This window comes from Hemicordylus capensis, chromosome 2 (genome assembly GCF_027244095.1).
Source record: "Hemicordylus capensis ecotype Gifberg chromosome 2, rHemCap1.1.pri, whole genome shotgun sequence".
In the NCBI taxonomy this organism is placed as follows: domain Eukaryota; kingdom Metazoa; phylum Chordata; class Lepidosauria; order Squamata; family Cordylidae; genus Hemicordylus; species Hemicordylus capensis.
This window is the reverse complement of record NC_069658.1, coordinates 411,457,565-411,484,241: the sequence shown is the minus strand read 5'-3', so window position 1 is coordinate 411,484,241 and position 26,677 is coordinate 411,457,565. Positions and strand designations below refer to the sequence as shown.

At 43.0% G+C, this 26,677-nt stretch overlaps 1 protein-coding gene across 9 annotated transcripts in view; it reads left to right on the top strand.

The window, feature by feature from the left end:
- The window catches only part of CEP112 (centrosomal protein 112), a 462,785-nt gene that overhangs the window by 174,525 nt on the left and 261,583 nt on the right, over positions 1-26,677 (top strand). For all 9 annotated transcript variants that reach the window (XR_008315603.1, XR_008315601.1, XR_008315600.1 and 6 more), the window contains one exon: positions 8,406-8,485. Coding sequence is in view for 2 of the 9 variants with exons in the window: in XM_053292958.1 (XP_053148933.1) it covers positions 8,406-8,485 (80 nt within the window). In the remaining 7 variants the exon portion in view is untranslated. The remainder of the gene's footprint in view (positions 1-8,405; positions 8,486-26,677) is intronic.

Genomic DNA, 26,677 nt, shown 5'->3' with positions numbered 1-26,677 from the left:
GTGAGTGAGCTTACAGCTCTTAGGATGGATGCACCTTATTCCCACTTCTACCTGGATAAGGTTCTCCTCCAACTGGACATCACCTTCTTACCAAAGATGGTGACAGATTTCCACATAAACCAGGACATTGTGTTGCCTACTTTCTTTAAATCCCCAAACACGCCTTTAGAAAAGGTGCTGCATTCTTTAGATGTGCCTAGAGCACTTCTGTTTTATCTTCCAAAGACAAAGGCATTCAGGACATCTAAAACTTGGCACAGAGGCACCTTTTAATGTGGTGGTTCTCTTTAGCAGGGGGAGAGTAACTTAGAGATGTGCACAGTCCGGACCAGTCCGGACCAGCACCGAAGGGGGACCCTTTCTTTTAGGGCGGGAGGGCTTTCTTACCCCTCCCGCCTCTTCACCCCCTCCAGCGTCCATATTTAACCAAATAATGGGGCGCTGGAAACCAGCCGCCCCCGCCGCCCCCCCAGCAGATCCACATAGAAAGGTGCCCATACCCCTGCCGCCGTCGCCCACCCGCCCTCCCTCCCAGCTGCCCGCCCGCCCAAATCCTTACCCAAGGCTGCAGGAGTAAACGAGAGGAGCTCCCAGACAGAGCTCCTCTCGTTAGAAAGGCCTGATGCAGAATGAAGGTGCTTTGCGCGCGCACGCACGCGCCACAAAGAACACCGGAGGCCTGGTCTACCCGCCGGGAAAAGGCCGGGTAGACCGGGCCTCCAGCGATCGGAGGCCTGGTCTACCCAGCCTTTTCCCGGCAGGTAGACCGGGCCTCCGGTGTCCTTTGCGGCGCGCGCAAAGCGCTTTCATTCTGCATCAGGCCTTTCTAACGAGAGGAGCTCTGTCTGGGAGCTCCTCTCGTTTACTCCTGCAGCCTTGGGTAAGGATTTGGGCGGGCGGGCAGCTGGGAGGGAGGGAGGGAGGGAGGGCGGGCGACGGCGGCAGGGGTATGGGCACCTTTCTATGTGGATCTGCTGGGGGGGCGGTGGGTGCGGGGGCGGCTGGTTTCCAGCGCCCCGTTATTTGGTTAAATACGGGCGCTGGAGGGGGTGAAGAGGCGGGAGGGGTAAGAAAGCCCTCCCACCCTTAAAGTTATACCCCCCACCCGGACCCGAACCAGCAAGGGCCGAACCGGTCCGGCAGTTCGGCCATTCCTTAGAATGGCCGCCGGACCGGTTCGGACTCACCCCTAGAGTAACTGGCTCTGTCCACCCCCAGCACAGTATCTCCAGTGACTGTTCCTGGTGTCTATCTTATGTTTCTTTACAGATTGTGAGACCTTTGGGGACAGGGTTCCCTCTTATTTATTTTTTATTTCTGTGTAAACCGCCCTGAGCCATTTTTTTGAAGGGCGGTATAGAAATAGAATAAGTAAGTAAGTAAATAAATAAATAAAATATCTTTTGAGGGGAAGACAATGGGTCAGGCCCTGTCCCAACAGAGGCTCTCCCACTGGCTTGTGGAGACCATCCAACTGGCCTACACTTTACAGAACGTTCAGCCCCCAAAGGCTACCAGAGCACATTCGACTAGGGCTTATTTATTGGGCATATGCAGCTCATCTGTCTGGCATATCCTTTCAGGACATTTGTAAGGCTGCCACTTGGTCTGCGAAGGAGCTTTTTATTTTAGCATTTATATACCGCCTTTCGTTAAAAGACAACCCCAAGGCGGTTTACAAAAGTTAAAACATACAATAAAAAGACAATAAAAACATCAAGCTAAAAAGTATGAAAACATATAAAAACAGGCATAAAAACAATACAACAGATAAAAACACACAGAAGCAGCAATAAAAACGATTATGTAAAAGCCTGGGTAAAAAGCCAAGTCTTTACAAGCTTTCTAAAAGCCGTGATGGAGTCCGAGGAACGAATGGCCACTGGGAGAGCATTCCAGAGTCTAGGAACAGCAACAGAGAAGGCCCTGTCCCGAGTGCACGACAGCCGGGCCTCTCTCATTGTCGGCACCCGGAGCAGGGCCCCCTCAGATGTCCTCGTCAAGCGGGCAGCAACCCTTGGGAGCAGGCACTGAAAAGGAGCTGTAGAACTCGACACCAAGAGGCTTCCGCGCAGGTGCAGAATCCATTCTAATGGATATCAACGGATCACTACCAGATCATCAGTTACAGGTGAGCAACCTGGGGTGGTTTTTTTTGCCCCAATGTGCATCACTTAACACTTGCTTGCATTGAACCACATTTGCCATTTTGTCTCCCAGTCCCCCAGTTTGGAGAGATCTTTTTGGAGTTCCTCACAATCCGTTGTGGATTTCACTACCCTAAATAGTTTAGTGTCATCTGCAAATCTAGCCACTTTGCTGGTCACCCCAGCTTCTAGATCATTTATGAACAAGTTAAAGAGCACTGGTCCCAGTACTGATCCCTGGTGGACCCCACCTCCTACCTATCTCCACTGTGAAAACTGTCCATTTAATCCTATTCTCTGTTTCCTGTCCTTCAACCAGTTACTGAGCCACACATAAACCTGTTCCCTTATTCCATGACTGCTAAGTTTACACAAGAGCCTTTGGTAGGGAACTTTATCAAAAGCTTTATGGAAGTCCAAGTATACTATGTCAACCAGATCACCTTTATCCACATGCCTGTTGACACTCTCAAAGAACTCCAAAAGGTTAGTGAGGCAAGACTTTCCCTTGCAGAAGCCATGCTGGTTCTCCTTCAACAATGCCTCTTCTTCTATATGCTTAACAATTTTGTCCTTAAGTATGCTTTCCATCAATTTACTCGGCACTGAAGTCAAGCTGACCGGCCTGTAATTTCCCGGATCTTCCATAGATCCCTTCTTGAAAATTTGAGTTGCACTGGTTACTTTCCAGTCCTCTGGTACAGAGCCTGATTGTAGGGACAAGTTATATATTTTTGCTAAGAGATCAGCAATTTCACATTTGAGTTCCTTTAGAACTCTTGAAGGATGCCATCTGGCCCTGGCAATGTGTTAATTTTTAGGTTTTCAAGACAGTTTAGACACGTCCCTTGTCACCTCAAATTCACCCAGTTCCTCAGCCGCTAAACCTGAAAAACTCAATTCTGGAGAGAATTGACAGTATCCTCAGATGTGAAGATAGATGCAAAGAACTCATTCAGCTTCTCTGCAATCTCCTTATCCTCCTTAATAATCCCTTTCACACCCTCATCATCTAAGGGTATACTGCCTCCCTGGCAGGTTTTCTATTTCTGATATATTTAAAGATTTTTTTAAAATTCCCCTTGACATTTCTAGCTATATGCTCCTCAAACTCTCTGGCAATTTTCAAAAAACACCGGAAAACCCATCTTTTCGCCCAAGCTTTCTCAGCTTCCTACATTCTTTTAGGTTTTAATCTATGGTTTATTTTAAATTGTTAAATTGTTTTAAGTTTTTGTATATGTTTTTAACTTGTTTTATGCTATTTTTAACCACTGAGAGATGAAAGTTTGGGGTGGTGTACAAATTTGATAAATAAATTGAACTCTCTGTTTGCATTCCTTATTGTATCCTTGCACTTCTTTTGCCAGAGTTTATGTTCCTTTATTTCTGTTCAGAGTTTCTGTTCTCTTCATTTGGGCAGGACTTCCATTTTCTGAAGTAAGTCTTCTTCCCTTTTATATCTGCTCTGACTCTGCTTGTTAGCCACACTGGCATCCTTCTGAACTTGCTGGTACCTTTCCTCCTTCTTGGTATACATTCCAACTTTGCTTCTAGTACTGTGGTTTTAAATAAGTTCCATGCTTTCTGGAGTGATTTGACCCTCCTGACTTTCCCTTTCAACTTCCTTCTTGCTAGTTCCCTTGTTTCTGAGAAGTTTTCTTCTCAAAAGGACTCTTCTGAAGTCCAACGCATCTGTGTTGGACTTCCTTGACACTTCTCCACTAGCATATAAGGTGAGTTGGATCACACTATGGTCACTACTACCCAATGGTTCTGTAACTCTGACATCTCACACCAGGTCCTGGGCACCACACAGGATTAAATCCAGAGTAGCTATCTCTCTGGTTGGTTCTGCGACTAACTGTTCTAAGGCACAGTCATTTAGCACATCTAGAAATTTGGACTCACTGTCATTACCTAAATGTGAATTTACGCAGTCTGTGTGTGGGTAGTTGAAGTCACCCATTTTTACTGCCCTGTCTTTCTTTTATGCCTCTCTTATTTGTTCTCTAACTCGATGTCACCCTCAACGCTTTGATACAGAGGGCGATAGCCTGTCTCTAGTAACACATTTCCTTTCAGTCCTCGTAATGTTACCCATAATGATTCTGTGGAGGACTCTGGTCCACCTAGGCTCTCTAGCTTATTGGAATATATCCCTTCTTTGATATACAGTGCCACTCCTCCCGCAATCCTCCCCTCCCTGTTCCTTCTTTAGAGTTTATATCCAGGAATAATTGTGTCCCAATGGTTCTCAGAATTCCACCAGGTTTCTGTTACACCCTCTATATCTATATCTATATCTATATCTATATCTATATCTATATCTATATCTATATCTATATTAGTGGTGTGCATGGTCTGGACGCAGCGTGGTCCGGCACTTGCGGGGGGGGTGACTTTAGGAGGGTGGTGGTAGTACTTACCCCCTCCCCCCGCCACTCTTCCCCCTCCAGCGCTGGTGCATTTAAGAAGCTTCTTGGGGTGGCAGAGTTCCTCTCTGCTGCCCCTACCCCCCCGTCATTGTTCATTAATGCCTGCAATGCAGAAGAGCTGGCGGAGCGCATGTGCCCTTTGCATACACCCCCCCCGCCCTTCCAAACCGCCGGAATTCCGGACTGGTCAGGCAGCATTCCCTATGGCCCCCGAACCGAACCACGCACACCACTAATCTATATCTATATCTATGTTTTCATTAGTAACCAAGTATTCCAGCTCACCCATCTTGGCTTGGAGGCTTCTAGCATTGGTATACAGACACCTATACGCTGAGTCCCTCACCTGGTGTTGGCGTGTGCTATCCTTCTTACCATCATTTGATCTATTTGGCAAGCTGTCCTGTATTTCCTTCTGCTCAACTCCTGGCTCTTCTCTGTCCCCTTCTGGTTTATCCGAAACATGTTCGCCCTCACACCTTAGGAGATTTTGCTGGCTGAAGCAGATACCACCCTGTTACCGCCGGCAATCACCCAGGCGTCCTTTTAAAAGCTTCTCTGTGCCTTCTTGATTTTTAGCGCAAGCAGTCTGGTTCCATTTTGGTTCAAGTGGAGCCCATCCCTTTTGTACAGGCTCTGCTTCTCCCAAAATGTATCTCAGTGCCTAACGAATCTAAACCCCTCCTCCCAGCACCACCATCTCATCCACACATTGAGACACCTCAGTTCCACCTGTCTCATTTGGGCTGTGCGTGGAACAGGTAGCACTTCAGAGAATGCCATTCTGGGGTTTCTGGCCTTCAGTATGCTACCTAGCAGCCTAAATTTGGTTTCCAGGACCTCCCAACATCATTGGTGCCAATGTGCACCATGACAGCTGACTCTTCCCCAGCACTGCCCAACAGCCTACCTAGATGCAGCGTGACAGGAACCATGGTTTTTTGATACAAGAACAAGCCATGGGCTCGGGCAATCACCCTTCCCTCTCCTATGTTTTAACCCCAGGTTGAAAATAGGGTTGATTGTAACCCATTTGAGAATTTTAAAAATCATAAAATCATTTGTGTACAGTATTTGGCAACTTCATCTTTTTAGTCAGGGTCAACATAGTGAGGTTAAATGTCCTGTGGTGTTTCACAGTATTGTTTAAAAGTGCCCTTTTACTAACGTTATCAACAACTCCTATTGCACTCCATGTTAACTGAAAGGACTATGCAGTTACAGCACTGGGGGTCAAAAAGACCCCACAAATTGCCATTGTAATACTGTAAGCATGCTTCATGTCTGCAGAGGCTTAGACTAGGACGTGTTCCTTTCTTATGGGAAAAGAACCACAGAGCCATGTGGTTTTCTTTGGTAGACTACAGGAGGGGTTTACCATTGTCAACCTTTGTACACTGAGCAGCATGCAGACTAGTGCTGCCCTTGTGTTAGAACATTGCCCATGTACAACTATTTTTCCTTAGCTCACCTTCCCTCTGCTGTTTCAGTTGCCTCCTGGGAGACTCCCAGGAACATATATTGAAAGAAGGCTCCCAGGCCAGGGAACTCTTGTCCTCAGCTCATGAGAAGACCAACAGCCTGAAGCAGCCCTGCTTTGGAAATGTTATGTGACTTGTTTGTTTTTAAGATTGTAAACCATTTTGGGTTCCTTGGGCAAGGTAGAAAGGCTGTATAAAAATATAATAAATCAATTGGGGCAGCAGAGAGAAGAGGTCTGGGAGAAATCATTGCATGCTGGCAGTGCTCCAGTGCAAAGTGGTACTAGTTTGCAAAGTGGTACAATGGAAAGTGGTACTAGATTCATACTTCCCACTATGCATCTAGCTTCTTATGGGTTTGGCCAGGGATTCCCAACCTTTTAAAACAAATGTACCTCTTCTGTCACAGACTTTGAGCTCAGGTACCCCATAGTGAAGCTCTTCTCACAAACAGTCCAGATGAGCGGTGTCTTCCCCTGCAGCTCCGGGGGTTGGGGTGCCGGGACACGCCGCTGCATGTCGCCCTGCCCCCTGGTGCTCCAGTAATGCACTATGGGAGTGTGTGGTGCATTGTTGGGATCCCCCCTCCCCACACCAGCTACTATGCAAGCAGCCATGGCTGACACACAAATCAAAAACATGAGGACAAGGGAGCGCTCACTCCCTAAACCTTATTTTAGAGGGAGGCTACTTAGGCGGGTTTACTGCCATGTAGTCACCAGGATCAGGCCCAATCCTCGTGGTTCACATGCACATGCAAAACTGTGCTGGGCTCCCTTAGTCTGGTTTTGCATGAGCATGTGAATAGCCTGTGTGTGTGTGTGTGTGTGTGTGTGCGTGCGTGCGCGCGCGCGTATGTACACACACAGATTAAAATGTCACAGTTATAAAACAGGCTGTTCTAGTCCCTGTCTTAAACCCAGACTAAGTCTTGTGGTAGCAAGTATGACTTGTCCCCTTAGCTAAGCAGGGGTCACCCTGGTTGCATTTGAATGGGAGACGAAGTGTGAGCACTGTAAGATATTCCCCTCGGGGGATGGAGCTGCCACTCTGGGAAGAGCAGAAGGTTCCAAGTTCCCTCCCTGGCATCTCCAAGATAGGGCTGAGAGAGATTCCTGCCTGCAACCTTGGAGAAGCCGCTGCCAGTCTGTGTAGACAGTACTGAGCTAGATAGACCAATAGTCTGACTCAATATATGGCAGCTTCCTGTGTTTCTGTGTACTCATTAGTACTCCCATTGAAATCAATGGGACAAATAATTATGTCCCATTCATTTCAAAATGACTCCTTATGAGTAACAATCTAGATATAAGCCAGTGAGTGGAGTAGCCAAATAGCGTGGCTGTAGCATGGGGAGGCAGGAGGGCTCTGAGTACCATCTGCGAGTATTTCAAGTACCCCTAGGGATACTAATATCCCCTGTTGGGAACCCCTGGACTAGATAATCCTGACCTTTCTCATCAATGATGCTTTGTTAACTATCTTACCAAAAATTTGGTCTGGAGTTAGTTGACAGTTACGAGGGAGAATCGTGCTATCTCATGTGCTCTTTCCTTCTCATACATAGGTTTTCCTCTTCTCTCTTTAGAGCTAAATAAGGGTAGTGTTATGAGTTCAGCATTCTTAATGCCAACCAGAATTTTGGAACCATGGCTACAGTTTGGTTTACAAACCCTGGTTTGCACTAAAACCGTGGCTAGCATTAGTATTTGTGCACATTTAATGCTAGATATAATTAGCTTTGGAAATGGAAGGCAGATGGGAATCTGAACATTAAAAGGAAGAGGGGAGGGCATTCCCAAGACTGTGTGTGGAAAAGACGAGGAAGGAGGGACAGGAGTGCACCAGACAATGGAGTGCTCTTGATCCCAAGATATTGGAAAGCAAGACAAGTGCAATTACAGTAAATACTGTCTTAAGCTAATTGTAGTGGTCTGTCCTAAGTCATCAGTTGTCTAAATTTCATAGACCGTATAATACAAAGATGTGATCTATTTATGCAGCTTGAGTCTCACTTACTGTTCTGATGTAGCTGCAGTTCTGTAGCTGCAGTTCCTTTGCTGTAGAGACAAGCAGTTGTGTATTATAAAAGGGACTTGTCTGTTCATCACCAAGAACTATGGTAGGAAAAAACAACAAACAAAGCTCTTAATGTGTCTGTGGGTCTCTTCTGTGCTTGCACATTGTTCGTTTGGATCTCCAATATATAATTTTGATTATGTGTAACCTAGCCTGTGAGACCCAAGGCAGCAGCATTTCACCACAAATCAGACTTTTAATCCCAAGTTTTTTCTCATACTATATAGTGGCTAGAGTGTAATTGTTTTTTCTTATGTTAGATTCATGGATTACAGAATGACTTCGATAAAGAGAGAGCGGATTCTCATAGGAGGATACGAAAGTTGGAAGACATTCTGAAGTAAGTAATATGTCTGTAATGTGGTGTTCTTTCTTGGAATACTGGAAGAGAAGGTTGGAAGAGAATTCTTGGAAGAGAAGGTTGGTTTTCAGTGTTGTTGATGCTAGGGTTACACTTGCATCCAGAATGCATGGATGTGTCTTTTGGTGAGATCTATGTTAGTTTTTTGTGCACTGTTTCTTCCATGCATGAATATTTGGTAGTGACTCTTATATGTGCAAAAATATACAGGAAAACAACCTGTGATTGGTTCGAAGAACAAAACTTGAAGATTTGGTGTACTATTAGGATGTGGGCCATTCTAACACATTATGCTGTGGCCATTGCAGTTGAAGTATGCTGGTAAATGTGTCTAATACATTGTAAGTTTCTGGTAAACTCAGCTAAGCAGAACATTTATTTTTGCTCTGCAATTTAGATTACACAGTGTTGATTTTCCATAGTAATAAGCCTTTTCAAATCTTTGGCGAGATTTAAAAACTGAGCAGCAATAGTTATTCATCTGCTTTGGAGTGACAGAGGCACAAAAGAATTGCTGTTAATCTAGTGAAATGTCTTTTACTTGTTTGGTAATTATATGCTTCAGTTCATTTCCCCCCTTTCATATCATTATTCCATTAATGTGGGTGAAATGCATGTTAAGGGTGGGTGGAGATATTTTTAATACCCAGTGCTCTGGGTTTTTAATGCATTCTGGTTCCTTAAGGCATCAGCCCTATTATGCCAAGCACTGTGAATCTTAAATGCTTCCTGAACGTAAGTATTACCAAACTATGTTCCTTAATGATCTTTCTAACTCACCATTTTGTGTATGCCAAGAGCTGCCTGCACTATCAATGGAAGCATTCAAAAACATAGTGTATTACCAGTCCCAATCACAAGCACTATCCATTTGGCACTCACAGCAGTCATCCTAAAATGTGATCACTTCTGCTGCATGTGTGCCTGTCATGCTTCCATGTTCATGTTTCAGCTTTTTAGCACAGCTCTGTATTTAACATTTGAAAAACAAATACATACTATTTATTTATTTATTTATTTATTTATTTATTTATTTTCATATATTGTGAGTGTGTGCAATACAGTTAATAGCGTATAGAGATGGTTCAAATGATATTGAATGCCTGAAGCTAAATTGATTCTGAATACATGTATAACTTAAATGCAACATTCACAACAGAATATGCATTATCAACATATGCAGCAATTTTAGTCTGGGTTTCAACCATACCTTAATATTAGAGCAGGAAATGAAATAGAAAAGAAAAGGACAGATCTCTCAGAAACAGACATAACTTTGTACAAAAATGCAGTTTGGCTTTTCTTGAGAAGAGATCAAGTTTTCTTTGTGTTCAGTTCTGAAGGTCCTTCCCTTTTTTACAATGTTTACAACTAAATTGGTATACACTTTAAATAGCCACTCTTCCTGCTTCTTAGCTGGCACATGGTAGTATATGTTTGTTGTAAAAATTAACTTATGCATATATGCAAACTGTATACATCCTCGTTAGTAGCCTGTCTTTGCGAAGGCTGAATCCAACAGTTGTGATACTTATTTTATTTCAGCCAAAAATGCAATTTGATGCATTTTTAGTCTCTCCCCCCAGCCCCCATTTTCATTATAAAGCTGTAGGTAGTGTGGTATTTTTTTCTCAGACTGTCTTCACTGTCTTGTTCAGGAAACTTACTTAAGCTCTTAACAATGCAAAGGAAGCTAAGGTTGCTTTTGCAATAATATTCTTCAATTGCTCAGATAGGTTTACTGCAATCTTCTTGCTTGGATTGTATAGCTGTTGCTTATAGAACGTTTTCTCCAGAAGTTTTCATATGGATGAATCTGTTAAGAAATACTTTGTAAAACATCAGGAGCAATGATAAGGGTTACAATCTGCCATCCCAATTGTTTGTTCATCATTAAATTTTTATACCACCTTTCTTTAAAACAATCTCAAGGTGGATTACAAAATATTTAAAACAATATAAGACTTATAACAGTTACACAATAAAATATTAAAATGGAATATAAAAATATAAAAATACAAATCTAATTAAAAGTTTTTAAAAAAACACACACACACACACAGTTTTGTTGCTGCTGCTCATAAAAATACAGAGCAGCAGCAACAAAACTGGGTAAAAAGCCAAGATTTCACTTGTTTTCTAAAAACTGTGATGGAGACTGAGGAGCGGATGCCCTCCAGGAGAGCATTCCAAAGTCTGGGGTTACTGAGAAGGAGGGCAGTAACTGGAGGCAATAACTGTCATCCCACATGCACAACAGCCGAGCCTCCTTCACTGTTGGCATGTGGAGCAGAGCCCCCTTCAATGACCTCATCAAGCCCTGGGAGCAGGCAGTCCCTGAGGTATCCAGGTCCCAAACCATAAAGGGTTTAAAGGTCAAAACCAGCACCTTGAATTGGACCTGGAAACAAATGTTATCTGTTGTTACTAAGCTGCAGAATAACTAATGCCCTGCAGTTTGTGCTTCCTCCTCTTCCTCCAAATATTTATATACTTCTACCAGCTAGGGCCCCCTTACATGAGTGTAGCAATGAATATTTACCAGACATTGAATCAGGCCTCTTCATCATCTTTTTTCTACATTATTTTCTTGCCCATCCACACACACCCTGACATTTAAAAATAGTGTTCTTCATCCAGACTAGCATTGTGCTACTAGGATGTAGTGCAGTGACACTATGCAAAAAAGGAATGTTTGTTCCAGACTGGTTCTTGTGCTAGTGGAGAATGTTGACAAGTTGTACAATGTGCTGCAGAACACTTTGCTCGGTTTTCTATGGGTCTTGGAGAATACGAATATGACAAATATTTATATACCGCTTTTCAACCAAAGTTCCCAAAGCGGTTTACATGCATTAATTAATTAATTAATTAATTAATTAACCAGCTGCCTGTCCCCAGTGGGCTCACAGTCTAAAAAAATAAACATAAGAAAGACACCAGCAACAGCCACTGGAGGGATGCTGTGCTCGGGTTGGATAGGGCTGGTTGCGCTCCCCTTGCTAAATAAAGAGTATCACCACTTTAAAAAGGTGCCTCTTTGCTCAGTCAGCAGGGGTTGGAGGTCTTCCACTAGCTGTTATACAACATAGTGGTATTTATATCCCATCACAGTCCCCAAGCGAAGAACAGCCCTGATATTAGTTAGATTTAATATTTTACCTACAGCTGTTCTTGAAGGCAAATTCAAGAAGGTTCCTCATGGGGCCAGGGTTTGCCCATGTGGAGCTGAGGTTGTTGAATTCATGGTATTGCCATGAGCAGAGTTGTATTGCCCACATTACAGAGATGCTCGGGCTCGATTAATCTTACCATTGCTGTCAAAATATCCAGGGCACCTGGATGCTTTCTATTTGCAGATTTTATTGTTTGATAATAATGATGCCATTTCTTTAAATGTTGCAAAATTTTGTTTTGCTGTCTGCAAGCTACAGCCTGAGTTAGCGGGATTGTCATTATTTTAAGTTTTCTTAAAGTTTTAGATGATTGTTTGGCATCTATTGCTGTTGTTATTGTCTGGTTATTGACTATTTTTAAAATAATAGTATCTGCTGTATCTGATCCTTGATTGTAAAATAAAATCTAATCTAACAACATAGTGGAGCACATCTTCATGCAGCTCCACAAATTTCTTAAGTGCGCTCAACTTCTTTGTTTCACTAGCCACTAGTGCAATACTGTTCAGGATGTCAGCCATTATTTTCAATGGTCTGCACCAGTATCCTGGCCCTCAGGTAAACATTCTTCCTCCTGCATCTTGATTGGATGAAACTTGTCCTATAACTCTGACCAGGAGCCTAGCACATACTGTTAGAATGAAATCTTAAACTTAGCACATGAAGGCATTTAAACAATTATTCATTTCCCCTGCTATTGTGCATGTAGAAGAGCAGAAAAATGTACATTGTATCTGCTTTTACATCAAGGTTTCGTTGCACCTGTTTCTTTGTTAGACTTATATCCTGCTATTTCAGACAGACTCAAAGTGGCTTACAGCATTTTACAAAATTAATAAGCCTGTTCTGAAAAGGCTCACAGTCCAGAAGGTACTTGGTCCTCCCCAGGCCGATGAAGGAGCCTTTCTGTTTGCCTCACCCTCTTCTGCAGCCTGATGGTAATGGCTGTAGAGGAGGACTAGGTTTTTATAAATTCTCTTTTGTGACTCTGACTGATCCAGGTTCACCAAATTCAGCATTTCTTGGAGGAAGCTGTAAAAAAAAAAGTTATCCTACAAGCAATACAAGTGTGAAAACCTTGGCTGTTCCTTTTTTTCATTACATGGAAGAGTATTTCCACATGCTTAGCTTAATTTAATTTTGCTCCTCTTTCAAAGTTGTGGAAATAATTTCCTGAGAGAAGTCTAGATAACTTATAACGTTTGATTAAATAGTTTCTAGTATAAAACTTCTAGTCTGTTTCAGAATATCTAGAAGTTTTATACTTTAAACTGTTTAATCAAATGATATATTAAAACTTATCTATACTAATAGAAGCCTTTGGAAGCTGCTTATAATACAATGTGTCAACCCTAAAGAAGAAGAATGTACTCCTTTATTCACATTATCTCCTTAGGTTTGTGGCCTAAGCAGAACATTTTAAGATGTTCAAGATATTATTTAACTGAAACTGTGAACCTTTGAATTCCTGTAGTGAATATATTTCTGGTTTTATAGGATCATCATATTGCTTATACAGGACTTCTTTAATCCCGGCTCTGGCATCCGCGAGTTTGCATATCAGCGGTTGGATAATTGCCCCCAACCTCATATGAAAAAATTAGGCATTTAAGGCGTTAAGACTCACATATCCATGGTTCGGGGATGGGTGGAAATGACCTCTGAGGTCATTTTCACCCGCCATTTTGAGGACAAAAGCCATTTTGTGGCTCCTTTTTGTAAAAGGAGAAAAAACTTGATTTTACATGGAAAAAACACTTTTTAGAACTTTGGGGGCATTGCTATACAGCTGGGGACACAAAGAGCATGATAGCCCCCCCCCATTTTCTCCACTCAGTCAAATTTTCATCCCATTTTTACCAGTCCCTTTGCACTGTTTTCGTCAGCCCTTTTGCACCATTTCCAGCCTTTTGCCCTGTTGCCTCCGGAACCTAACCCCCCTATTCCCACTGCCCCAATGCCCCATTATCTGTGGTTTCACTATCTGCAACCCCCAGCCCAGCGGAATGAAACCTCCGCGGATAATGGAGTTCTCCTGTAACCTAATTAATAGTAGAATAACATAAAATTTTGAGTTTTAACATAGTAGCTTACTTTATGCTTTTCCCATGCTCAGGTTTTGTGATTGTGCATGTATATGCAGTATGTATGTATGTATGTATGTATATTGTTATTATTTAGAAGGATTTGTCATTTATTACTGTTTGTCATCATTTGTTGTTTTGCTAGTTCCTGAAATTTCCCCTAGTCTGCTTAGCAATTCCTTACATCATCTCTCCAATTTTTGCAAAGCAACAAAGTCACTGACAGGACTTGCCTTTCTTTTTAAATCCAGGGGCTTCTAGCAGAGACAATTGGAGACTGCTCTGACTCGTATCCTCTTCCCCATCAGAGACAAAGTCCAACAGTCGCCCTATGTCCTAGCAATGGACTGGACATTTCAGGCTGTGCTGAAATCCATTTTCCAATTCTGTATGATCTTTCTCTCTATTATAACTTTTTACCAGTGAGCGTGGAGCTGATAAGCTCCCCGCCCCCGGTTAACCCAGGGGGATGGCATCAGTTCCTCCGGGTGGAACCTGTTTGCAGGGGGAAAACTTCAGAGAGACATTTATCTCTGCTTTGTGGTATCACCATGGGCAAAGCTCAAGGAACAGACAGAACCAGCATTCATGAATGAGGGTATTGCAGGTTGGGGCCACCATGAAGCTCTCCAAACCTTGCTTCCCTTTGCCCTCCCATAATACTTCAGAATAGTCTTTTTCAAAAATCGCCCCTTGCTCCTTGGTAACACTGCATCCACAATAACTTTTTCTTGGTCACTCCTTCCACTCCCACAACTCTCTCTCCTCTCTGTGTCCTGTCAATCTGCCTTCCCTTTTCTCCGATATGTGATTACTGTCATGTTGATTTACTTTTGCCTTCTAACAGTAGTCTGTGTTGCCTGTCTCCTCCCGCAAGTTAAACAAAGATAACTGATTGTAGCTAAACCTGTTCTCCTATAACTTCACACCCCCTTCTGTGTCCTTTGAATATCTCTCAGCTTCCCCAGTTAGGCATTAACATTGTTTTCTGCTAGTGTAGGAGTGGATAGCATAGTTAATATTGCTTGGTACTAGACTGCAGCAATAGAATGAGATGAGTAGCATTGTAATAGCTGTTCTGCGGGGAGCCAAGCGAAAGCAGAAAACTCCAAAGGCTTGAAAAGGGTTGAGGAAGCTCATTCTAGAGGGATTAGTGGTTGTCAAGTTGGTGGTGGGGTGAAGGTTGCTGCTGCTACTTCGTCTTCGGGAGGCGCTTCTCAGAACATCTGGCTGGCCGCTTTTTGAGTGCTATACCACATGCACCATTGCTGATATCCAGCAAGCAGATCTTATGTTATAGCTATGCCAAAAAGCAATAGAAGCTCAAACTCAGGAGAGGAGAACTGGTCTTGTGGTAGCAAGCATGACTTGTCCCTGTCACGAGCTTGTCCGTCCGAGGCTTGGTCCAAGGTCACCGTCAGAGAAGCCGGTAGCCCAGGGATACTTCTGCATCTGAAACATATCACAAGAGAAACAAATCACTATCGAGTTTCAAGTTCACCCTGGTCTCCCCCGCACCTAGGTTGCTCACCAGATTCCAAGAGTCCTGAGATCAAGGTCCAGGACGTCACCAAGGGAGATCACAATGTGGGGTGAAGCAGCCCAATGTCTGGCTCATCAACCATGTCTCATGTAGCTGGAGTCAGGGTCTCAAGGGTCCGAACAAGGAGTTGGGAAATCCAAGCAGCCGAAGGCTGGTCTGCAACAAGCCCAAGCAACATGTTGCTTTCCAGCAGTTTGGGCGTTGTCTGCTGGCTAATTTATGGTGCTTGGCTAATGTCTCTCCTCCCCCAGCCAGCTGTTGGAGATTCAGCATTTATCTCGTTGGTTCAAAAGCTGACTTTGCTTCAATGGCTGCAGCTGCTGCTGGCATTTGACACACCTTTGCTTTTGAGGGGTAACTGGTTGTTCCTCTTCCAGCTCAGCGTCTGATTTTTCACCCCCTATGGCCCCTCTGGAGATGAAGCTTCATCCTGGCCTGTCTCAGCTGCCTCCTCCCTTTCGGGTTCCTCTTCCTCTGCTGGAGGGTTGTCAACTTCCCCCTCCTCTTCACTTTCCATGGGTGAGGGCATGGTTGCATTTGAATGGGAGACTACATGTGAACACTGTAAGATATTCTCCTTAGGGGATGGAGCCACTCTGGGAAGAGCAGAAGGTTCCAAGTTCTCTCCCTAGCATCTCCAAAATAGGGCTGAGAGGGACTCCTGCCCTCAGCCTTGGAGAAGCCACTGCCAGTCTGGGTAGACAATACTCAGCTAGATGGACCAATGATCTGACTCAGTATAAGGCAGCTTCCAATGTTCCAAACATATATTCTAGAGAGAAACAAGGAATTATGACCATTGCAGCAGCATCCTTCCTTGATAGGTTGTCTTACTGAGAAGGTTATATTACAAGTGTGTGCTTACTCAGTATTATACTTTTGCTTATAAGCAACATTTATGTAGACCCTTTCCTTAAATCCTGATTAAGAGAACCAATGTGGTTTAGTGGTTCAAATGTTGGACTGGGACTGGAGAGACCGAAGTTCAAATCCCCATTCAGCCATGAGACTTACTGCATGATTCTAGGACAGTTACTTATCTTTCAACCTAACTTACCTAACAGGGCTGCTGTGAGGATAAATATAACCATTATATTGCTCCTGCCGCTGCCAAAGAAGAGCAGGAAATAAATGTAAATCTTGGTTTATGTGTATATAAATTTTATGAAAAAGTAATAGATTAACCAACTAAGGTTTATTTGAGTGCCAGCCCAACTTTTAGTTGGTGAGCCCCAACTACCTGTTAGAAGTAGTCTAATTTGCCCCTTCAGAAAAAGAGAAGTACAATAATGTTCTACAGAAATTGTCCTTATTTAGTTGCCATACCGAACAGGGTAGTTTTGTCAGTAGACCCTCAAGGAATATGATCTGAATGCACTTTGATTCTGAAATGGCCACAGGATTGTATCTTCAGCACAGAAAGGGAAATTGTGTCTTTTAGTGATGCGTCAGCAAGCCATTGATCTAGAATTCTGGCATAATAAGAGAATTGAGTATGTAGAGTAGTGATTGCCAGTAATTCTAAAATTAAGTACATTACAAGGAACACCTAACCTGTTTTTAATGCACCTTCCATGTTGTGTGTTAGATATCCAACAGAAACATGTCAAAAGTATCTGTTCTACTTTGCAGTGCTTAAAATTGCTGTAAATTTTCTGTCAATGCTGATTTACATGCGAACACTCTAGTCATTGCCAAGTTCTCTCTGCTGGAAATGATTGTGATATAACACACTGGTGTTTCTTTAGAAGGTAATTGAAAATGTTTATGTACCATGACTGAAGACATAATGCCTGTATAATTACTTAGGGCAGAGGGTTGTTTCTTCTGATCATTATATATTAGCTGAATTGTAATAGCATGTTATATGGGACAGATCACTTATAGGCCAAATCTTTCTGGATGTAATCTCATTTTCAATCAGTAAGAAAATGTGAGAAAATTATGTTGCTATACAGCTAAGAGTATACAGGAGAACCTCAGTATTTGCGGGGATTCCGTTGTCAGCTAATACTGTGGATACCGAAACTGTGAATCCTGAGGCATCAATGGAAATCCGGGGCTTAGGTTCTGAAGCCTGGGGAAATGGCAAAAGGCAGAAAAAAAGTTTAAAAGCCAAATAAAGTGCCCTAGGATGCTCCAGGAGTCCCAAGAGTTACAGAAATGCCCTCCCCCGCCAGCCTCCACTACCATTTTTTGACGGAAAATTGTGATTTTAAAGACTTTCTTCTTTGAAAACTAGCCACAAAATGGCTCTGGTGCTCAAAATGGCAGCTGGAAATGACCTCAGAGGTCATTTCCGGCCATCCCCAATCTGGAGATATGCAGATTTAACCCTGTTTTCCCCCTCACATGTGCCAATGTCAAGTGTCAATTACCCAACTGAGGATCTGCAAAACCGTGGATGCTGGATCTGTAACTATGTCCTCCTGTACATCAGATAGGTGCTTGGAAGCAGAGAGATTGCAGTGCAATATAAAGTAAATAGGATTTATTAAGTTAAGTACATTTGAGATACGAAAGACCTATGCTAACTATGAGTTACATAGTGAATAGGAGGGGAGAGAGAGATTCCCATCTGCTCTCCAAGGAGAAAGGAAGTAGAACTGACTTGCTACGGGAAATATCTGAGGAGTCAAGGCAGGGGTCATAGAGTCGAGGCAGAGCAAGGACAGGTAAGAGGACCTTTACTCCCAATGCCTCTAGTGGTCATTAGGATAGTTGGTGCCAAAGGTCGATGCACTGGAACTCCATCTCCAACATGGAGAACAGATATGTACAAAGAACATCTAATTTTCATAAGTTAATAAAAGAGTGGTTAGTTTTAAGAGATTGTATCTTTGCATCAAGTTCAGCTGTCATTGTAAACAATGTTAATGTAAAAATAATAGCAATAGGATGTTTGGAAGTAGCTCTTGAGAAGACAAGACTTAGACCAGGGGAGGCAGCAAACTTTGTTTTCTTTCCTAAAGAAGCAAACATGCAAATACATAAAGGAAGCAAGGGGGAAAGAACAAGGTGGGTTAGTTAGGGCTAGTCTTTACTAGGGTTTGATTTTTGGCTGGATAGGAGTTTGTTTTTGACAGGGTAGCTGCAGTTTCAGCTGTGCCTGGAGAGACAGTGGTGGGGATTAACTGCAGGTGAGTCACACAGCTTATGAGAGGAGCCACGTTCCTGAACAAGCTCAGTTTGAATGCAGCTCTTGAGAAGACAAGGCTCAGACCAGGGGAACTTTGCTACCCAGAGCTTTGCGAACAAGAGTTTGCTAACGTATCGTAGGAGTTTTGTGAGGTGTTTAGCAGGGAAGTGTGTGGGGAGGTACCCAAGTGTTCCTTCTTTATCATAAAGGAGACACCCAACACGAGAAGAAGGTTAGTACTACCCCACTTTTGTAATTTCCTTGAGAGGCACAGCTTAAACCTTTAATTAGCTGCCAACTGCAGCTAAGTCCTAGATTTCAAGTAAACAAGCTCTGTATATTATAAATAGTTAATAGAACTAGTTATGAAGGTAGAATGCCAGCACGGGAGGGGATGTTTCCCACTGTATTGCATGGAGTGTTTCCTGTATGACTATCTGCTTGAGAGACAGAAGTTGTGGGTGTTCGCACAATGCAAAGAGCTCCTGGCTCTCAGTGAACAAATTTGTTCGCTCGAAGCCAAGGTGGCTGGCCTGGAGAAGCTTAGAGGGTCAGAGAAGTTTGTGGATGAGACCCTCAGGGATGTGCTAGAGGCATCCCACTCCCAAGCTGACAGCAACTCTCCTATTGTGGAGAATGGAGGTCTCAGGGAAGGAGGACATCAGTCTGGTGAAGAATAATGCTCTCCTGGAAGGGCTCCCTTCCTTGAATGATGTGCCCATATCCTCTTGCACAGATGGAACCAGATTGCTGGCGCTTAAAATTAAAATGGTTGCAGAGCAATTTTTAAAATGATGTCTGAGAGATTAGAGACAGGAACTTGGTGGTATCTGGTACAGCACTTAAAATTCCCTTAAATGTAAGAATGCAAACATTTCAGATAAACCAGAAGGGGACAGAGTAGAACCAGGAGTAGAGCCAAAGGAAGCACATGATGGCTGCTCAAAAAGGCCATATGACAGTCAGGGAGATAGCACACAGAAAAGCTAGGTAAGAGACTGCCCAAAGCCTCCGAGCCAAGATGGGCAAGCTGGAGTGTTTATTAATTAATTGATTGATTATATTTTTATACCGCCCCATTCAAAAGGCTCAGTGCACAGGGAAAAAACAAAACCCGCAACTCAATCATGCTTGTTTGCTAATGAAAACATAGACATAGTGGGCCTAATGGAAACCTGGTGGAATGGTGAGAACCAGTGGGACACTGTTATTCCTGGATATAAACTCTGCAGAAATGAAAGGGAGGGGTGGATTGGGGTGGAGTAGCACTGAATGTTAAAGAAGGGATAGAATCCAACAAGCTAGAAAACCTAGGAGGACCGGAGTACTCCACAGAAACATTATGGGTGACAATATGAGGACTGAAAAGAAATATCTTACTTTGGATGTGCTATCACCCTCTGAATCAAAATGCTTATGAGACCTGGAGTTGGAGAAGCAAATCAGAGAGGTGTCAAAGAGAAAAAGAGCTGTAATAATGGGTAACTTAAATTACCCTCACATTGACTGGGCAAATTCATGTGCGGGTATTGATAGAAAGGCTAAATTTCTAGTAGGGATGTGCAGAACGTTCTGAGCTCAGAACGTTCTCAGTCAAAATGGGCTATTGCGAGTGTTCTGTTCTGAAATGGAACTCCCTTCAAATGAAGGGGTTGTTCTGTCGGAACAACCAACTGGACCTGTTGTTCTGGTAGAACGTTGTGGGCATTTCCGTCAAACGCAAATGCCCGGAATGTTCTGTTGGAACAACTGGTTTTGAGTGAGAATGTTCCGAGATTGGAACGTTCTGCATATTCCTACTTTCTAGACACGCTAAATGACTGTGCCTTAGAATAGATAGTTGCAGAATCAGCCAGAGAGAACGCAACCTTGTTCTTAATTCTGAGTGGTTCCCAGGACCACCACCATCACCTCCTCCTCCTCCTTCTCTGATAAATATTTATATTCTGCTCTTCAACCAAAGGTCTCAAAGCGGTTTACATAGATAAATAATACATAAATAAGATGGTCCCCTGTCCCCAAAGGCCTCACAATCTAAAAAAGAAACATAAGGTAGATACCAGAAACAACCACTGGATGGATGCTGTGCTGGGGTTGGATAGGGTCAGTTTCTCTCCCCCTGCTAAAATATAAGAGATTCAACACTAACAGGTGTCTCTTTGCTCAGTTAGTTAGACCTGGTGCAAGATGTCAGAGTTGTAGAACCATTGGGGAGGAGATACCATAGGGCGATGCAATTCATCTTATATGTGAGTAGAGCATTGCCAAGGAAGTCCAACACAGATGCATTGGTCTTCAGAAATGGAAACTTATCAAGAATTAAGGGACTGCTAAAAAGGAAGCTGAAAGGGAAAGGCATGCCCTCACCTCTTGCCTGTGGGCTTCTCAGAGGTATCTGGTGGGCCACTGTGTAAAATAGGATGCTAGACTAGACTGGCTTTGAGCTTGATCCAGTAGAGTTGTTCTTTGGGCAAAATGTCTTAGCCTCACTGTCTCCTTTGGCAATAATAGTGACCTACATTATAGGCTTCTTTCAGTATTGGGGAAAAGAATTGTTCTGTAAAGGGAAGAAGTTACCGTGGTTGCTTTAGCTATGGATATCCTGCACTGAGCAGAGTGTTAGATTAGATTACCAACACCTTCCAGCTGTATAATTCTCTGGATATTAGCTGCCAGCTAGATGCTTATAACATGAAATACTAGCCTCAGTTTTTTGATAGCTCCAGTAGCATAGACTCTATGTATGTATTCTGGTGAAGAGACAAATCTGGGACTTAGGTCCACCATTCTCCATCTGCCATCCATCTAGCTCCAAGGTAGTGATGAAGCAAGAACTAACTACTAGAGGTATGCCCGTGATGTGCACAAATGTTTATTGCTATTTGACTCAACCTCGAATCAAATCGCAAAAATTTGCCAGCCAGTTTGACAAATCAAATCAAAAATTTGCAAATAAATTGTCCTTAGGAAACAAAGAGTAAATTGAATCACCCCATTGTCTCCATGGGTAGGCCCTAGGGACATGAAAGTGGTTTGGGTGGTAGGGCATGATGGGTTCTTCCTACTACTCAACCCACAAAAGAAATGGGCAAGCAGGCAATTTTAAATACAGTTGTAACCTTTCCCCAACCCCCCCCATCCTATGGGGTTCCCCCCCTACAAATCCCCTGGTTGCCCCCCTTTTTGTGGGTTGGTGGTAGGTAGTACCCATCATGTCATACCACCCAACCCACTTTGGTATCCCTAGGACTTACCCATGGGAAACAATGGGGTGATTCAATTTCCCCATTGTTCCCTATGGGCAAAACAAGCAGAGTGCAGTGCACACATTTTGCAACCCTGCCTTGAAAATCAGCACTGCAGAACAGAAGGAGCATGCATAGTCTCTCTCAACACAGAACACCACATTTTGCCAAGCACACAGACCAAAGATGGCTGGAAAAGACCCAGAATCCACTGTCAGCCACAGTGCCTGCACTGCAGTAACATCATTGGCACAATGTCCTCTCTCACACACAATTATGACCGTCCTTACTTGCAACAGCTGCTGCTGCACAACACCACCCTTAGCAGGCAGCAAGTATAGCCATAAGCTTAACCAGAACAATGTCTTCAGCCACATTTTGACTGAATACACCTTGCAATGCAGATTGCAGAGCAGACCCGAGCGGTGAGTGAAGCACAAGTTAGCCAAGGCCAGACAAGGAGCTCATCACAGCAATCACCAAGAAATATTACACACTGACACATAGAGTTGACTGCGGTCAGAAGCATTTTGCATTACTAAACTTGAACATTTTCTGCCCCTTCAAATCACTTGTACAGGCTGGCAAGCAGAGTTATTGAAGCTATGTTCTGAGTTGGTTTATAGTGGTTGTTGTTATGGCTTGTAATCCGTTGAGAGCCTACATGTGATGAAGTGGAGTAGCAATTTAAAAACACGGTAAATAAAAATATTTTGTTTAATGTTGATAATGCAGCTATGTGTAAACTAGCATTGTAATTAAACTCCTGCAGTTGACTCACCTACATGTTTTTTTTGTTCTTGCCTACTTCAGGGTGTTGGAGGGAATGCTTTCTTTTTAAAGAACGGTTTTCCACTGTACTTCTGGAGGCAGTGACAACTGCAGGAGTGCTTGAAGTGCTAATAGTGTGCCTGGAGGTCAGGAGGAGGTAGAAATAACTGACTGGGAAAAGTGGGTGAATCTGCTTTTGTCAAGGAGACATAGGAGCCACACTGCTGCTAGATAGGAGGAAGGGAAGGGTGAAAGCAATACCTGGTTGAGAAGGATGTAGGGGAGTCCCTTTTTATACCTCACCTGTTGCACAATGGCAGCTGCTCATTTGGAGGAGAGGAGTAGCAAGCAATAGCTGCCATCACCCAGAAAGACCAGATGGGTGTAATGCAGCCTACCACTTGCCCACATACAATTTTGTATCTAGCCTTAAATCCAGGTCACCTATGGTGGGCAAACCATAGTTGTAAAGGGCAAGCCTAGGGCAAACAATCTTGTTTTGTAAAATAGTGTCTTGCCCTCTAAAATGGTAAATTGCTGATAAATTTTATTATCTGTAGGTAGCTTTTTATATGGTATGGACACCAAATAAATAATATACTAGTCCCATGTGGATTTCTGGATGTATCTGTAGGAAGATTGAGATTGTACCCCTCTGGCCCTCGTCCCACATGCCATTCATGTGGTGGAGTTCTTTGCTTAGAGATTTATACTTCCATTCTGTGATGCACAGATTTGTTCAGACTTATGCACATTAGTTTCTGTGCTTGTGGACCGCTTTACAAACATAAACTCCAATATAAGAATGGCAGGGTAGGGTGGGTTGGCAAAATTCCAATCCTCTACTATGCCAAATATTGGCACAGGACTATAGTTTCCTTCCATCACACTTCATTATTTTATCCTGTCCAGAAAAACAGAATGTGTGACTAGTATATCTTGAACTAATTTCCATAGCAGAATGTTGAGTTGATATACCTTCCATAGATGCAAAGAAATGAATTACCTTGAGTCACCTGTTATTTCCCCGTGGCCTTGGAAATGCCATGGAAACTAAGATAACCCCTTTTTTTAATTTTCTGAAGTGATTTTTATTGTTAGTGCAACTTAATATTTGGTTTTAATAGTAGCTTTTTTAAACATTCTACAAATGCTGTGCTCATAGACTATAATAATCTTTTGCTGACACAAATGCAGCTTGGTGAATGAAATGTATGAAGGGTGGTATTGCATCAGATGGTACAGGTGAAGTATTTTCAACCACACATTGGGATGTTAGAAGCATATAAGCTTGTGATCCATGGTTAAATGTTTCATGATGATGATGATGATGATCATCATCATCATCATCTTTTTTTTTTAAACCTGTTCTGAGAGCCAAGTCCAGGCCTTTTGCAAGTACTGATGATATAAAACAAATGCTCACCAGCTGGCTATTTCTTCATCTTCATTTTTGTCTTATTTTTTTCATTTTTGTCATATTTTTTTCATTTTTTTTCATATTTCTTCTCTTCATTTTTGTTTACATAAAGTGGTGTTGATATATGCATTCAACTCTTGACAAGATTTTAAAGACCTCTTTTAATGCATAAGTAAAATCAAATAAAACCAAGATCTTACAAACTTGAGCAAACGTGTTTCAGTGCTAAAACATCACTGAGCATTGACAATGATCATTGAGCAAACATCATCAAACATTGACAGAACATTGACAGTGATGTTTTAGCATTGAAACCCATTTGCTCAAGTTTATAAGATCTTGGTTTTATTTGTTTTTACCTACACATTAAAAGAGGTCTTTAAAATCTTCACATAAGAAAGTTATTCTACTTCTTTTTCTCTCTCTCCTGCTGTATATGCCTGATCAAGGCTTGTTTCATACTAAAGACTTCGTACAATATCACTGTTTGGGAAGCCATGCTTTACAGAATTTGACAGTTATATCTACATACAGATTTGCATTTTCATAGCATTTCCCACAGTGTGGTGAAGCTGTTGCCATGTTCTGATAATTTAGTAGACCCAAACAATACTTTTTCAATTTAATGCCCTATTCTGTAGTAATACATGATGAAATTACCATGTACTCAATTTGTAAATCTGTTAGTTGAGATGTACTGCATTGGGGGTAGTGAGGTACCTGCTCTTTTAAAAGAGATGGGGTTAGATTTAATTGTTGCATTGTGAGTAGCAGGGGCAGATTAAGCTGTTTGCTGCTGGGCAGCAGGGGGGAGGGGGGAGAACAAAATCTTTTTTAAAAAACCCTTTTAAAACTGCCACTGCATAGTGGAGGGACAGCAGCGAGAGCTCCTAGTGGGCACTCACCTCCCAAATTCTGTTGGGCACAGCAGGGTGCTGCCTGCCTGGATGGTGGCAGAGATGGCAGCGAGAGGCCTCCTCACGTGGGCCCACCTTCTTCCCAAATGACAGGTCAGGCAGATTATGGCCCTCTGTACACATGGCCCGATCTCTGCCATTTGGGAGCAAGGCGGGCCCATGTGAGGAGGTCTCCTTCTGCCTTTCCATTATCCCTGGTGGAGATATTGCGCAGAGGGCCGAAATCAGCCTGACCTCTGTCATTTGGGAGGAAGGAGGGCCTGTGTGAGGAGGTCTCTTACCGCTGTCTCTGCCACCATCCAGGCAGGCGGCATCCTGCTGCTCCAGACAGGATTTGGGAGGCGAGCAGGCCCACTAGGCGCTCTTGCCACCACACAGTGGCAGTTTTAAGTTGTGTGTTTTTTTAATTTTTAACCGATTTAATCTTCCCCGACTACAGGTTTTGCCACTCCTCTGGGATTTGCCTCTGTAGGCAATTGCCTCTATTGCCTATGTGGTAATCTTCCTTTGGTGAGTGACTATTCTTAGTAATGCTGTGTGTACACAAAGCAGCAGTTAGATTGATGATAGCATCAGTCATCTATTTGGGCAGAAGCAGCGCATGGAAGGTACAGAATATGCCTCAGTTTATGCCCCAGCTTAGGGGCATAATCAGCTGCCTTATACCAAGTCAGACCATTGGCCATCTAGTTCTGTATTTTCTATACTGACTGTCAGTAGCTTCCCAAGGTTACAGGCAGGAGTGTCTTGCAGCCCTACCTGGAAATGCTAGGGAGTGAACCTGGGACCTTTTTGCATGCAGATGCTCTTCCATTGAGCTGTGGCTCCGTAGCTAAGAGGTCAGATGTGGACTCCCATCCAAATGCAAACCAAGGCAGACCTTGCTTAGCAAAGGGGACAAATCATGCTTGCTACCACAAGACCAGCTCTCCTTCCACCCTTCAATAGGTGATCAGTGCTACTGTTGAGGATTTGATCTGGCTATTGGAGCACAACAAGTCATTGCTGGATGGGTCAGGAACTACATGTGTAATATACATTTTGGCATATGGCTCCTCATTTAGCTAGAGAGATGTGCAAGGAAAGCTGTAGCTGGATCAGGGTGATCAATTTTTCTTCCCAAATTATTCTCCTATAGGATGCAGCTAAGATGTTACCATATCTTCAGCTTCATAATTCTCGCTTGCTATTTGGAAATATGTGAGGCACCTCTAGTCCTCTTCTAAGCATTGAGAGACTACACTGATAATTTATTGGGGGAAGTGGAGATTACAGGTGTAGTCCATCCTTAGTTGCATTCCTTCTCACACTCTCGGGTTGTTATTTAAATAATGGCCTTTGTGTACAAATTCATATATATTTTGTATTTTAGAGACTCACATAATCTCTAAAATAGCATCAGCTAGCCTGCAGTTCCTCTTTCCTTTTTCACATTAAGGCAGGGAGAAAATGATTGGTTAATCCTGGAAAAATCAAAGGGAATCAGTGACCAGAGCCACAACTCCTTTATTATTTATTTATTTAAATTGTTAATACTGCTCCTCCCAATCTGGCTCAGGGCTTCATTTCACATAAGACTCTTGTTTCAATGCAATGTAGTAATAAAAATAAAAAAACAAATAAAAAGGGAGGGGATGGGTTTGGAACAGACTAAATAAAACCCCACCATATACAGAGCAAAGGGTGTATTTCCCCCCTGCCCCACAAAGCTGGTCTGTGATAGCAAGGATGAATTCTCCCTTGCAGGGGGATGAATTCTCCCCCGCAGGGTCCACCCTGGTTTGCATTTGAATGGGAGACTACATTTGTGAGCACTGTACGATCTTCCCCTAAGGAAATGAGGCTGCTCTGGGAAGAACACCTGAATGCTTGCATG